Genomic DNA, 12637 nt, shown 5'->3' on the forward strand with positions numbered 1-12637 from the left:
GACCACCAGCTCCAAAACACAACTCCCTGCTTTCGTCTCCTTACATCCTAAGGCCTTTCACCACATGAGTCAGCCTTGGGTCCATTCAGCCATGCCGTTGGCAACCGTGTGAGTTAACCTCCTACCAAGACTCATAACAGCTCCTTGTGTGAAAAGAGCCAGGAATTATTGCCAGGAATGGATCGCATGAAGCCTCTGAATGCTTTGCAGAGCTGCGTTCTCAGGGTCCTTTGTCGGAAGCTCTGGGTGGCGGGGGCCAGTCGCCATGCGCAGTGTGCATGTACCATTAGATCAGAGGCAGTCCATGTGGTGCATGCCAGGTGTTATTGGACTACAACTCCCATGAAGCCCCAGCAAGGAGTTCAATTACTCCAGGAAGGCCCCAGATGTTGAGGTTGGGTCAGCCTGTTTGGGAGTACAGTTCCCATCAACCCACCATGCAGATTGTGACTGATGGGTGTTGTGGTGTTTGACAGTGGAATGCATTATTATTATTATTATTATTATTATTATTATTATTATTATTATTATTATTGCTATTACTACTACTACTTGATTTTTATTATTTTTATCCCACCTTTTCCCCAGACAGGGACTCAAGGCTTTTTACAGACAAAACAGAAAGAGCTAAAACCATGGAAAATGCAATAATTAAAAAGCAATTTAAGACACACACAATTTGTTAAGGATACAGATAATACCACGGAAACAGCACAGAAACAGCTCTTTCATTAAAAGCAGCCAGTTCCCAAAAAACCGATTGGAACAAGAAAGGTCTTAACCTGCTGGCTTCCTTAGGCAGGGAGTTCCAAAGTTGCCTGGGAGCAGCCACCGAGAAGGCCCCTCTCACAATATCCCCACCAAGCAGACATGTGAGGGTGGCAGGACCAAGAGACGGGCTTCTCCCATCCCTGTCATCTCTATGTAGGCCTGGGAAAGACTCTCACTGGAGGCTTTGCAGAGCATCTTCCAGTCCACAGAGACTGGGGTTAATGAACCTTTTTGAGACTGAGGGCCGCAGTTCCTTCTGGGTAGCCTTGCATGGGCCACATGCTGGGAGCCAGAAGCAAAAGTGGCAAAGCAACAAATGTGATATTTTTAAAAAAAATCTTTGTATAATAGACTGGTAAATCTACACACACACACACACACACACACACACACACACACACACACCCTAAACAGCTCTAACCCCTATCCAGACAAACAAGAAGCATGATCGGAGGTCGAGGACACATCGCAGCTGTCCCAAATCATGCAAGGAGGGTCAAAAGTTGGCCAGTGAGATGCATAGCCTGGGGACAACAGTCCAAAGAGATCTCTGGAGAGACCTGATGGGTCACTACCCTCGCCACCAGTCTGAGGACCCCGCGGTCAGTACAGTGGTACCTTGGTTCTCAAACGCCTTGGTTCTCAAACAACTTGGAACCCAAACACTGCAAACCTGGATTTTGCGAACCTTTTTCAGAAGCCGAACGTGCTCTGTTTTGAGTGTTACGCTTCCAATTTGAATGTTACGCGGAGGTCTGTCCGTTTTTGCTATTTATTTTGTGTTTTTGCGGCTCTTTTTGTTTTGTTTTTGTGACTGTGTGGAACCCAGATAGATTGTGTGACTGCAGTACATTGTTTTTTGCTTTCATTTTATGGATGAATGGTCTTCTCGTTAGATAGTAAAATCCAGGGGTCAGCAACCTTTTTCAGCAGGGGGCCGGTCCACTGTCCCTCAGACCTTGTGGGGGGCTGGACTATATTTTTTGGGGGGAAATGAACGAATTCCTATGCCCCACAAATAACCCAGAGATGCATTTTAAATAAAAGGACACATTCTACTCATGTAAAAACACACTGATTCCCAGACAGTCCATGGGCCGGATTTAGAAGCCGATTGGGCCAGATCTGGCCCCCGGGCCTTAGTTTGCCTACCCATGGTAAAATCCATGCTAAACTGCTGTTTTAGGGGTTGTTTTTAAAAGTCTGGAACGGATTAATCCATTTTTCATTACTTTCTATGGGTAAGCGCGCCTTGGTTTTGGAATGCGTTGGTTTTGGAACGGACTTCCAGAACGGAATAAGTTTGAGAACCAAGGGACCACTGGACTGAGCTGAAGGAACCAAGGGTCCAGTCTGGTAGAAGGCAACCTCCCCATGTTCCCATGCGCCCAGTGCATTCTCTTTTTTTTTTTTTTTTTAAAAAAAACCTTTATTTTATTCCAGCAGTTAAAAACATATATACATCATCCATAAAAGAAAAAAAGAAAAACATGAAAACCTAAAGGAAAACAGAATATACAAAAACACAATTGGATTCCTTACTGACTATACACTCAAACATTGTACAAATCTATAACATTGTTGACTTCCCACCACCTCGAGCGAGCGGTAACTCAATATTACGTTCAGCAGTGTCTTTATCTAATCATTGTTCTCACCTCGCGATTTTTATATTATGCCTACTGTGATTTTGTCATTTCCCAAGGTCCGTTCCATGTATGAGAGAAATTTATTCCAATCGTTAATAAATTTGGTATTCTTCTGTTGCCTGATCTTCTGTGTCATTATTGCTGTATCCATATATTCAATTAGTTTAGTTTGCCATTCACTAATCATTGGAACGTTGGCTGTTCTCCAATTCTGTGCTAACAGTATCCTTGCGGATACTGTTGCATATTGAGAGAGGGTTTGGTCGTCTTTTTTGATTTCTTCCCCCACCATTCCTAAGAGGAATGCCTCGGGCTTTTTGGGAAAGTTATACTTTAGGATCTTTTTCAACTCATCGTAGACCAACCCCCAAAATCTTTTAACTTCTTCGCAGGACCACCACATATGGAAGAAGTCTCCCTCCTTCCTCTTGCATTTCCAGCAAGTCTTCTCCCCGGTTTTATACATTTTAGCTAATTTCGTTGGTGTGATGTACCATCGGTACATCATCTTTTCCATGTTTTCCCGAAGTCTGACACAAGCTGAAAATTTCATATCTTTATTCCAGAGTTTTGTCCACCTTTCATATTCTATAGGGTGTCCTAGGTCTATGGCCCACTTAACCATTACTTCTTTGATTTCCTCATCCATTGTATCCCAGTCTAATAGTTGGTTATACATTTTAGTTAGCAGTTTAGATTTCCCCTCTATTATTTCTAGCTGGAACTTGGATTTATTCTTACTCATTCCGACTTTTTTGTGTTCCCTCCAAACGGCGTTAATTTGGTGGTATTGCATCCACCCCGTTAGTTTATCCTTTAATTCCTCATAAGGTCTGACTTCCCAACCTTTGTCTGTTCTTTTCAGGAGATCAGCATAAGTCCACCTTTTGCCTTCCATATTTAATTTTTTAATTACTAGAATATCAATAGGTGACAGCCACCATGGGGTGTCCTTTTCTACTAAGTTTTTACATCTGTTCCACACCTCCAGCAGTGCTCCTCTTATGATATGGTTGGAAAAACCTTTATGGACTCTCCCTTTCTCCTGCCATAAGTACGCATGCCACCCGAACCTGGCATCGAACCCCTCTAAATCCAATAGGTCGGTGTTATCTAAGACTATCCATTCCTTAATCCAACAGAGGCATGAAGCCTCATAGTATAGTTGCAGGTTCGGTACTGCGAAGCCTCCTCTCTCTCTTCTGTCGGTGAGTAACTTATATTTAATTCTGGCCCTTTTGCCTTGCCAGATAAATCTGGACAAGGTCCTCTGCCAATCTTTGAACATCGTTGTGCCCCTAATTACTGGGATATTTTGGAATAGGAATATCATTTTTGGCAAGATATTCATTTTAATGGCGGCCATTCTCCCTTCCCATGAGAGTTGTAGTCTACTCCAACTGTCTAGATCCCTTTTACATTCTCTCCAGATCTTATTGTAGTTATCCTCCACCAGGTTTATACTTTTTGGGGTAATCCAAATACCCAAATATTTAACCTTTTTCGATACTTTTATCCCGGAATCCAGTTCTATTTTGTTTCTTAGTTGTTCATCTAGATTTTTTATCAGGATCTTTGTTTTGATTTTATTTAATTTGAACCCGGATAGCCTACCGAACGCCTCCATTACCTCAATGACTGTGTTTATCCCTTTTGTGGGGTCTTCTATTGAGACTACTAGGTCGTCGGCGTAAGCTTTTACTTTATATTCTTTTGTACCTATTTTAATCCCTCTAATTTCCGGCGTTCCTCTTATTCTATTTAGTATAACTTCCAAGACCATAATGAATAACAGGGGTGATAGAGGGCACCCCTGTCTTGTACCTTTGGAGATCATGAATGAGTTTGTCAGGTTACCGTTGACTATTAATTTCGCTCTTTGAGTTGAGTAGATCGATCTTATGCCTTCCAGAAATGGTCCTCTTATTCCTACATTCTCCATGCATCCTATAAGGAAGTGCCAGGATACGTTATCAAAAGCCTTCTCGGCGTCTATGAAGATTAGGGCGGCGGGGATATCGTTCCTGAATTCCAGGTATTCAATTATATTAATTATATGCCTTACGTTGTCTTTTATCTGCCTACCTGGCAGGAATCCGGCTTGGTCTTTATGGATCGCTCTATTCAAATATTTCTTTAATCTACATGCCATTATTCCCGCAAAAATTTTATAGTCATTATTAAGCAGCGATATTGGTCTATAATTTTTTATCTCAAGTATATCTGAGTCTGCTTTCGGTATTACCGTGATGTAGGCCTCCCTCCAAGAATCAGGTATTTCTCCCCCTTGTAAGATGTTATTAATTACATTGCACAGTACCGGGGCCAGATGTTCCTCTAAAGTTTTGTAGTATTTTTGAGACAGGCCGTCTGGGCCTGGAGCCTTCCCCGGTTTCATTTTCTTAATTGCATCCCTAACTTCTTCCACCGTTATTGGTTCATTTAGAAGTGCCTTTTCTTCTTCTGTTATTTCTTCTGTCGCGCCCAGTGCATTCTCAAGATCCCACTCATGGTCATGGGGTGTGACCTTGACTGGTAGTGAGAAGGACCCAAGAGCCATTCCCTCCACAACATTGTGTCAGAAGTGACCGGAAGGGTCTGGTCAACAGAAGTCAGAGGGGCTTGCTTAGCTAGCTGCATGATGAAGGGGGGGGGGGCAGGGAAGCTTCCGACAGGGTTCCCATTTTGTAATTAAGATTCAGAAATATTAAAGGGGGAGAACTGATTTGATATGAAGATAATCCAAAGGAAGGAGCCCTTGTATTTCAGATAAACACCCACCATCAACTACTTTGTCATTGGAAGGTCTTATTGCCCTTTCCATTTATTTATTTCATAAAATTTGCACACCGCACACGGGCAGCCCTCTTCTCCTTCATGAGTTTGCCCAATCCTCTTCTGAGGCCATCTCGGTTGGGCCCCCATAGTTTAACTATGCGCTGCATGAAGAAGGACTTTCTTTTCCCTTGGGATGTGTGTATGTGGGGGGTCCTGCTCTGGCTGCCGGTGCCCCTGGCCCACCAGAACATGGCCGCTATGTGCTGCGCCCACCCATACAGACCCAGCGATGCCTTTATGCTCTCTTGGCTCATCCACCAGGGCACATCTGTGTTAACTTGTGGTTGGGTCTGTCATGCAGCAGAGCCAGCCACAGGCCACAGGTGGGGCAGCACATGGAGATTTGGCCCCACATCCCCAAGCGTGTCTTTTCCATTACTCCTCAGTCTTTGCAGATAATACCCCGCCCATCTGGCTGGGTTTCCCCAGCCACTCTGGGCAGCTTCCTAATGAATATTAAAAACAATACAGCATCAGACATTAAAAACTTCCCTAAACAGGGCCACCTACAGATGTCTTTTAAAAGTAGAATCGTTGTTTATTGCCTTGACATCTGCTGGGAGGGCGTTCCACAGGGTGGGTGCCACCACCGAGAAGGCCTTCTGCCTGGTTCCCTGCAACCTCACTTCTCACAAGGAGGGAACCACCAGAAGGCCCTCGGCGCTGGACCTCAGTGTCCGGGCTGGACAATGGGGGTGGAGACGCTCCTTCAGGTATACTGGACTGAGGTCGTTTAGGGCTTTAAAGGTCAGCACCAACACTTTGAATTGTGCTCGGAAACATACTGGGAGCCAAAGATGTTGCCAAAACGTAGTCAGACAAGTTTCTTTGCAAGATGATGGCATGAGCTGGCCACTGAAGTATCCTCATCCCAAAAAAATGAGCCACGCTGCAAGAGCTACAACTAAGCGATGGGGCCCTCCAAACTAATGGGTGGGCCTTTTCCCCACACCCTGCCCTCACCCAGCAATAGCTAGAGGAGTGAGTCTGAGCAGAGCTGTGGAGAGGTTGGAAGATGGAGACACAGAGACCTGCTTGCTCTGCACTGGGCCCAAAGCCATGACTAATGGAGAAGTAAGATCTGTTGGGGTGTTAATGCTGTGAACCCCGCCTTCCTTAGCCTCAGGCTGTATAAATGTGTAGATAAAACCACACAATCTCTGTTGACCTTCTTTTCAAGGAAAGAGAACCTGGGTAACTGCTTCTGGAACTCCTCGAATCTTTCACCACCAGGAGATTTGGGTAGTGTGTAACAATACTGGCTTACAAAGCCTGACACTGCCTGAAGCCTGGTTACCTGACAGAATGGCTTCTCCTGGGCAGATCTGGGTGAGATCACATTCATCCAGTGCTTTACCAACTGCACTGGCTCCCGGTGAAGTACAGGGCCAGGTTCAAGGTGCTGGTTTTGACCTTTAAGGCTCTATGCAGTCTAGGACCCTCGTACCTACGGGACTACCTCTCCTGGTATGCCCTGCAAAGGATCTTAAGGTCCACAAATAACAACACTTTGGAGGCCCAAGTCGCAAGGTGGTTAGATTGGTCTCAACAAGTGCCAGGGCCTTTTCAGTACTGGCCCCAACTTGGTGGAATGCTCTGCCACAAGAGACCAGGGCCCTGCGGGACTTGACATCTTTCCGCAGGGCCTGCAAGACAGAGCTGTTCCGCCTGGCCTTTGGTTTGGACTCAGTCTGACCCTTATGTTTCCCTCCCCTTATGGTTTTGACTTTTAAAATGAGGCTGCATTTTAAATTGCATTTTAACCTGTATTTTAAATTGCTTTTTTTCTTTTTCTTTCCCCCCCTTATTATGTTTTTACTGAAATTTTATTGATTTTGGCTGCCCTGAGCCTGGCTCTGGCCAGGGAGGGTGGGGTATAAATAAAATTTATTATTATTATTATTATTATTATTATTATTATTATTATTATTATTATCTGTCCATTTCTCAGGATCTGCAAGGGAGACTCTCTTAGTTGTTCTGTACAACAATAGCCAAGGCCTACCATAATTTTTGAATTCTGGTGCTGGAGGAGACTCTTGAGAGTCCCATGGACTGCAAGAAGATCCAACCTCTCCATTCTGAAGGAAATCAGCCCTGAGTGCTCACTGGAAGGACGGATCTGGAAGACTTTGGCCACCTCATGAGAAGAGAAGACTCCCTGGAAAAGACCCTGATGTTGGGAAAGATGGAGGGCGGAAGGAGAAGGGGACGACAGAGGACCAGATGGTTGGACTGTGTTCTCGAAGCTACCAGCATGAGTCTGACCAAACTGCGGGAGGCAGTGGAAGACAGGAGTGCCTGGCGTGCTCTGGTCCAGGGGGTCACGAAGAGTTGGACACGACTGAATGACTAAACAACAGCAGCAGCAGCCATGTCGCAGCATAAAGGAGAGCTTCCTCAGTCGCCAGGCTCAACCCTTGGAATGTCCTCCACTCTGTCTTCTCCTTTCACCTTAAGATGCCCATTGGTTATCTAGCTAGGTTTTTGGTGGACTTCATTGCCGGAGCTGAACTTTATATAAGCTGGCCATGGGGACTGGGGTTGATGGGAGTTGAAGGCCAAAACATCTGGAGGGCACCAGGTTGAGGAAGGCTGCTGCTCTCTTAGCAGGGGAAGGGGCAGTCTATTCTGCTATGTGAGCTCCTGGAGGTGTTGGAGAAATTAAGTAAGAACCTGCCGGATCAGGCCAAAGGAGGCCAACCGAGTCCAGGATCCTGCCCTCACATTGGCCAACCAGATGCCTGTGGGAAACCAACAAGCAGGATTCAAGCACCAGAACACTCTCCCCTTCCTGTGGTTTCCATCAAGTGGGATTCAGAAGCATCGCTGCCTTTGACCGTGGAGGCAGAGCAGAGCTACTGTGGCTGGGAGCCAACAATAAATAGCTTTATCCTCCACAAAATTGTTCAATACTTTTTGAAAGCCACCCAAGTTGGTGGCTCAAGAGGCAGGGAGTTCCATAGTCTCCCCAGAACATCCACAAACGTCCATTCCTTTGGTATGTGCATCCTCTCCCACAATAAGTGAAAAAGTCTCGAAATGTAAAAGGAAGGTCATTTAGCAAGAATGGTGCTCCTGTGCTTTCACATTTGAGTATAAGAATGGCAGACATGATGACAGACCCTCTTCCCACCTCCTCCTTCAGAGAAACAGCTGATGAGAGCCATAGGCTGCTAGTCATCTCTCTCCTCAACGTAGTCCACACCTTTTGGCCACCCCACCATCCCCAAATGCTCCCTGTGGGCCCATGTGACAACCGCCAGGGACCCCTGGACATCATCTCTTCCCCTTGACCTGACCTGCGATGGTTGCTGGAGTCCAGCACAGTCCTCACCCGACACAACCTTGGAGGTTGATGCAAAGAAAAGCATCCCTTGGCTTTTTCCCAGGGCCCTCACACCCAGAAGCTCCATCTCTCCAGCTCTAGAGAGCCCCACAGAACAGACACCAACTCCTAACTTCCTCTCCCTTATTCAGGAAGCCCAAGCTTTGCTTCTCCATCTCCAGGGTGACGCCTCTCCAAGCACTGATGATGGAGAGGTAGGATCTAAAAGCAGCAGCAGCAGCAGCAACCGCGACACATCACTATACCAGCTCTGCAGCAGTTACCAGGGGTTACAAGAGGAACGTGCTGGATCTCCCCGCCCCTGGGGGGAGACAGCAGGATCCCCTGTGGTATCGCTGCATCAAGGTGGATCTGGCTTCCTGGACTCAAGAGATGGGGGTGGGGAGAGAGTACCTGGTGCCTCCCAGGTACCCTGAACATCACCAATGCTTTTTAGGCCACGATGATGCCCTGCGTGCAGTTAGGGACCTCGTTCCCTGATGCAACTCCCCAGGTGTGGGGCCTCACATCAGCCACCTGCCGCCACCTGCCCGTGGAACCAGGTGTGGTTCTTGGCTTAATAGAGCCCTGAGCAGTAGGCACAGCTACTCTTTGGCCTGGACTGGGCCCTTCCTCTTCCGCACCAGTACTTTGGGAGGGCAGGAGGCCAAGCCAGGAGGCACCTGTTCCCACGGCCTCCCAGATCCATTTGAAGGAGGCCCATCTCTGCAAATGGGATCCAAGGCCCCCAGTGGGGACAGGAAGGGAAGAAGGAGATAAAAGCCTGGAGCGTGAGAGAAGGGGGGGGGAGAGAGGTTCGAGGGATGGCTGGGGCTTTGCCAAGGGATCCACTTTGCTTGCAAAGCAGCGGGGCAGGGAGATTAATCAAGCGAAATCTGCTGGGTTTGGCAACAAACACATTAAAGGATTGGATGGATGGGAGGAGGGGGAGGGGGGAGAGAGAAAATATGTGGGGGAGCTTGCAAAGCTCTGCACGGTGTTGATCCCAAGGGCACGTTGGGGCGGGGCAGAGGGGGTGGCGGCTTCCAGCGTTGCAGCAGTCTCTGAATTGGGAATTCCCCAAGGGACCCCCCCCCCAGCCCCCGAAAACAGCAAGGGATGGATCCAATGGGGGGCTCTCAGCACGGAAGGGATGAGGCCAGCCCTTTGTAAGGGTAGGCCGTGGGGGGGGGGGGCTTTGCCTGGGACCCGAAGCAGGCCCAGAGTCTGGTGGTAAGAGGTATGGGGCCGGCCCAGGCCTCCGGGACGAGGCAGAGCCCAGCAGATGCTCTTCCGAGGGGGGCGAGAGCAGAGAACAGCCAGGCTTCGGGGGTATATTTTCCCTTGCCCACTCTGTCCTCCTGGGGTCGAGAGCCTGTCTCTGCGTCCTAGAAGGCCTCGGGGGCAAATGTGGGGAGGCCAACCTGACGACACCCCCCCCCCCCACACTCTTTGCAAAGTGAGCTCCCATCTCTAGGTTAAGGAAACCTTCCAGCCCCCAACCTCATCAATCCGGGGTGGGGTTTGATGCCGAGCGGGGGATTCCGCGCCTGCCCGCCCGCCCGACCCCACTCCCCCACCCCCGGGCACCCCGGAGCCCGGGCGGGCGGGGCTGCGCCAAGCGAAGCGCGTCGGCTTACCTGCAGCCCGGCGGGGAGAGCGAATGGAAGGTGGAGAGCGAGAACATCTCCGCCCGATCCGCCATCTTCTCCGCGGCGCAGCCGAGCCGGGCTGGGGCTGGGGCTGGCGGGGCGCACGGCAGGGCGAGGCTGGCGGGGGCCGGGCGGGGCGGCGGCGAGGGCCGGGCTGCGCTGGAGCGGGCAGGCGGGCGGGGGCTGTCACTGCGAAGGCTGCTGATGCTGATGCCCGGAGCCGCTCGCCACTGCAGCCATCACGCGCGCTCCCTCCGGCAAGGCCCGAGTAAACAGCGGCCGGGGGGCGGAGATGGGGGGGCCGCTGGCTGCGGAGAGGAGCGGAGGGAGGCGGCCTGAGCCAATACCCACCAGCCCGGCGCTCTCCGGCTCGACGACGCCGGGGGAGGAGGGGCGAGGCTCAACAGCGCCCCCCCCCCATGCAGATGCGGCGCCGCTATAGCAAAGGCGGCGCGCGAGGGGCGGGGGGGGGGGAGGAGAGAAGGACTCGCGCCCTGAGCCTCCGATCCCCGCCTCCCCACAAGACAAAGGAAGGAAGGCTTTGGATGAGCCAGTGTACGGAACCTCTCCTCTCGCCCCCCGCTTTTTGGGAGTTGGGCACCCCACTTAGCAACCTCCCCGCTTCTCCGCCGCCAACCGCTCCGCGCGGAGCCTGGCAGGAGGATGGGGAGCTGTCCGCTGGCTCTGGTGCTGAAACAACGGCCGTAGGGAGCTGTCCGCTTGCCCGGTGCTGAAGTGGGAAGGACGGCGCGCCACCGTGGGCGAAAGGGCAACCTCCGACAGGCCTGGGTCTCCTATGCCTCTATGTACGCAGCGAGGGTCTCCATTCTCCCTAGAGAGGGGAAAGAGCTAAAAAAGGGGGGGTGTCGTACCCCCACCGCCAGGGCACTAACTGGTTTCCCCTAGTTTGCCAGCTTCTCCTGGAGAGAGGTAGCAATGTGGGCGTCCCAGCTGCCCCGTGACCCCTCCCCGGAGGCGGGCGCATTGCCATAGTGATGCAGCCGACGGATAGGGATGTATCTGCAAACCAGCTTCACGCCCCGTGGTTTTCTACATGGGGGTGGGGTATTTTAGGACCAAGCAACTCTCGGCGGAATCTGGGCCAGCCCGGCTGCTGAAGGGACTGGCCTCCTCGTGGCAAGCGCCATTGGGTGGCTGTTTGGATGAGAGACATGCTTTGTGGCTTCGGGCTCAGTCGTCTTTGCGGGGCTCCCAGGAGCCTCAGGCCACGTCTCTGGGTTGCTAAGGTGGTGCTTGGTGGCTGCAAGGCGGGCAGGCCTTACATCCAGAGAAGGGCACCAGCTGCTCCCTTGGGGCAGCAGATAGGCTGCTCTTGGTGGCGTGACGGACACATGCAATGGCCCACCTGCACCTTATGCCGACCAGCCTCCTCGGCTGCCAACACTGATCTCATCACCGCTCAGATGATAGGGTCATCAGAGCTGTCAGTTTGGATGAAAGACTGGAATGGGATGAGGAGTCTGCCCACACAGCACCCTGTCTCTTCACAGCAGCACCTGATGCTCTAAAGACACCTGGCAGTAGTCACAGAAGCACACACTTCCTCTCATAATAGTATTACTTCAGTGTAAGGAATGTGCAAGGGATGCGGGTGGCACTGTGGGTTAAACCACAGAGCCTAGGACTTGCCGATCAGAAGGTCGGCGGTTCGAATCCCCGCGACGGGGTGAGCTCCCATTGCTCGATCCCTGCTCCTGCCAACCTAGCAGTTCAAAAGCACGTCAAAAGTGCAAGTAGATAAATAGGTACCGCTCCGGTGGGAAGGTAAACGGCGTTTCTGTGTGCTGCTCTGGTTTTCCAGAAGCGGCTTAGTCCTGCTGGCCACATGACCTGGAAGCTGTACGCCGGCTCCATCGGCCAGTAAAGCAAGATGAGAGCCGCAACCAAGAGTTGGTCACGACTGGACCTAATGGTCAGGGGTCCCTTTACCTTTTAAGGAATGTGTACACCAGTCCTCCATAAGGATATGAGGAGAGAGCCTGCAGTGTCAGGGAAAAGGGGGGCCCAACTAGTTGTGATAAGAATTTTAAAGTCTTGTTGTTGTTGTTTAGTCGTTTAGTCATGTCTGACTCTTCGTGACCCCACAGACCAGAGCACGCCAGGCACTCCTGTCTTCCACTGCCTCCCACAGTTTGGTCAAACTCATGTTGGTAGCTTCAAGAACACTATCCAACCATCTCGTCTTAGATTTATAGTAAATGTTCATAAATGTACCAACCAAACACGTACATAGATCAGCACAGGAAGACCAACCTGAAACCATTTTTGATTCTCAAACTGACCAAATGTTTTCTCTGCAAGTTCAAAGGAAAATGGAAAAGCCTCCCCATTGTCTTTTCCTTCACAAATCCTGTCTTAAGGGTATGTCTGTCTGTGTA

At 50.2% G+C, this 12637-nt stretch overlaps 1 protein-coding gene across 1 annotated transcript in view; it reads right to left on the minus strand.

Annotated features, from left to right (window-relative positions):
* MAPK8IP2 (mitogen-activated protein kinase 8 interacting protein 2) overlaps positions 1 to 11070 on the minus strand; it is a 55813-nt gene extending 44743 nt beyond the window's left edge. Inside the window, exon 1 of the mRNA XM_028746670.2 lies at positions 10227 to 11070. Coding sequence (XP_028602503.2) covers positions 10227 to 10291 — 65 coding nt within the window. The 5' untranslated portion in view covers positions 10292 to 11070. The remainder of the gene's footprint in view (positions 1 to 10226) is intronic.
* Between the last annotated feature and the right edge of the window lie 1567 nt (positions 11071 to 12637).

This window comes from Podarcis muralis, chromosome 10 (genome assembly GCF_964188315.1).
Source record: "Podarcis muralis chromosome 10, rPodMur119.hap1.1, whole genome shotgun sequence".
NCBI lineage: Eukaryota > Metazoa > Chordata > Lepidosauria > Squamata > Lacertidae > Podarcis > Podarcis muralis.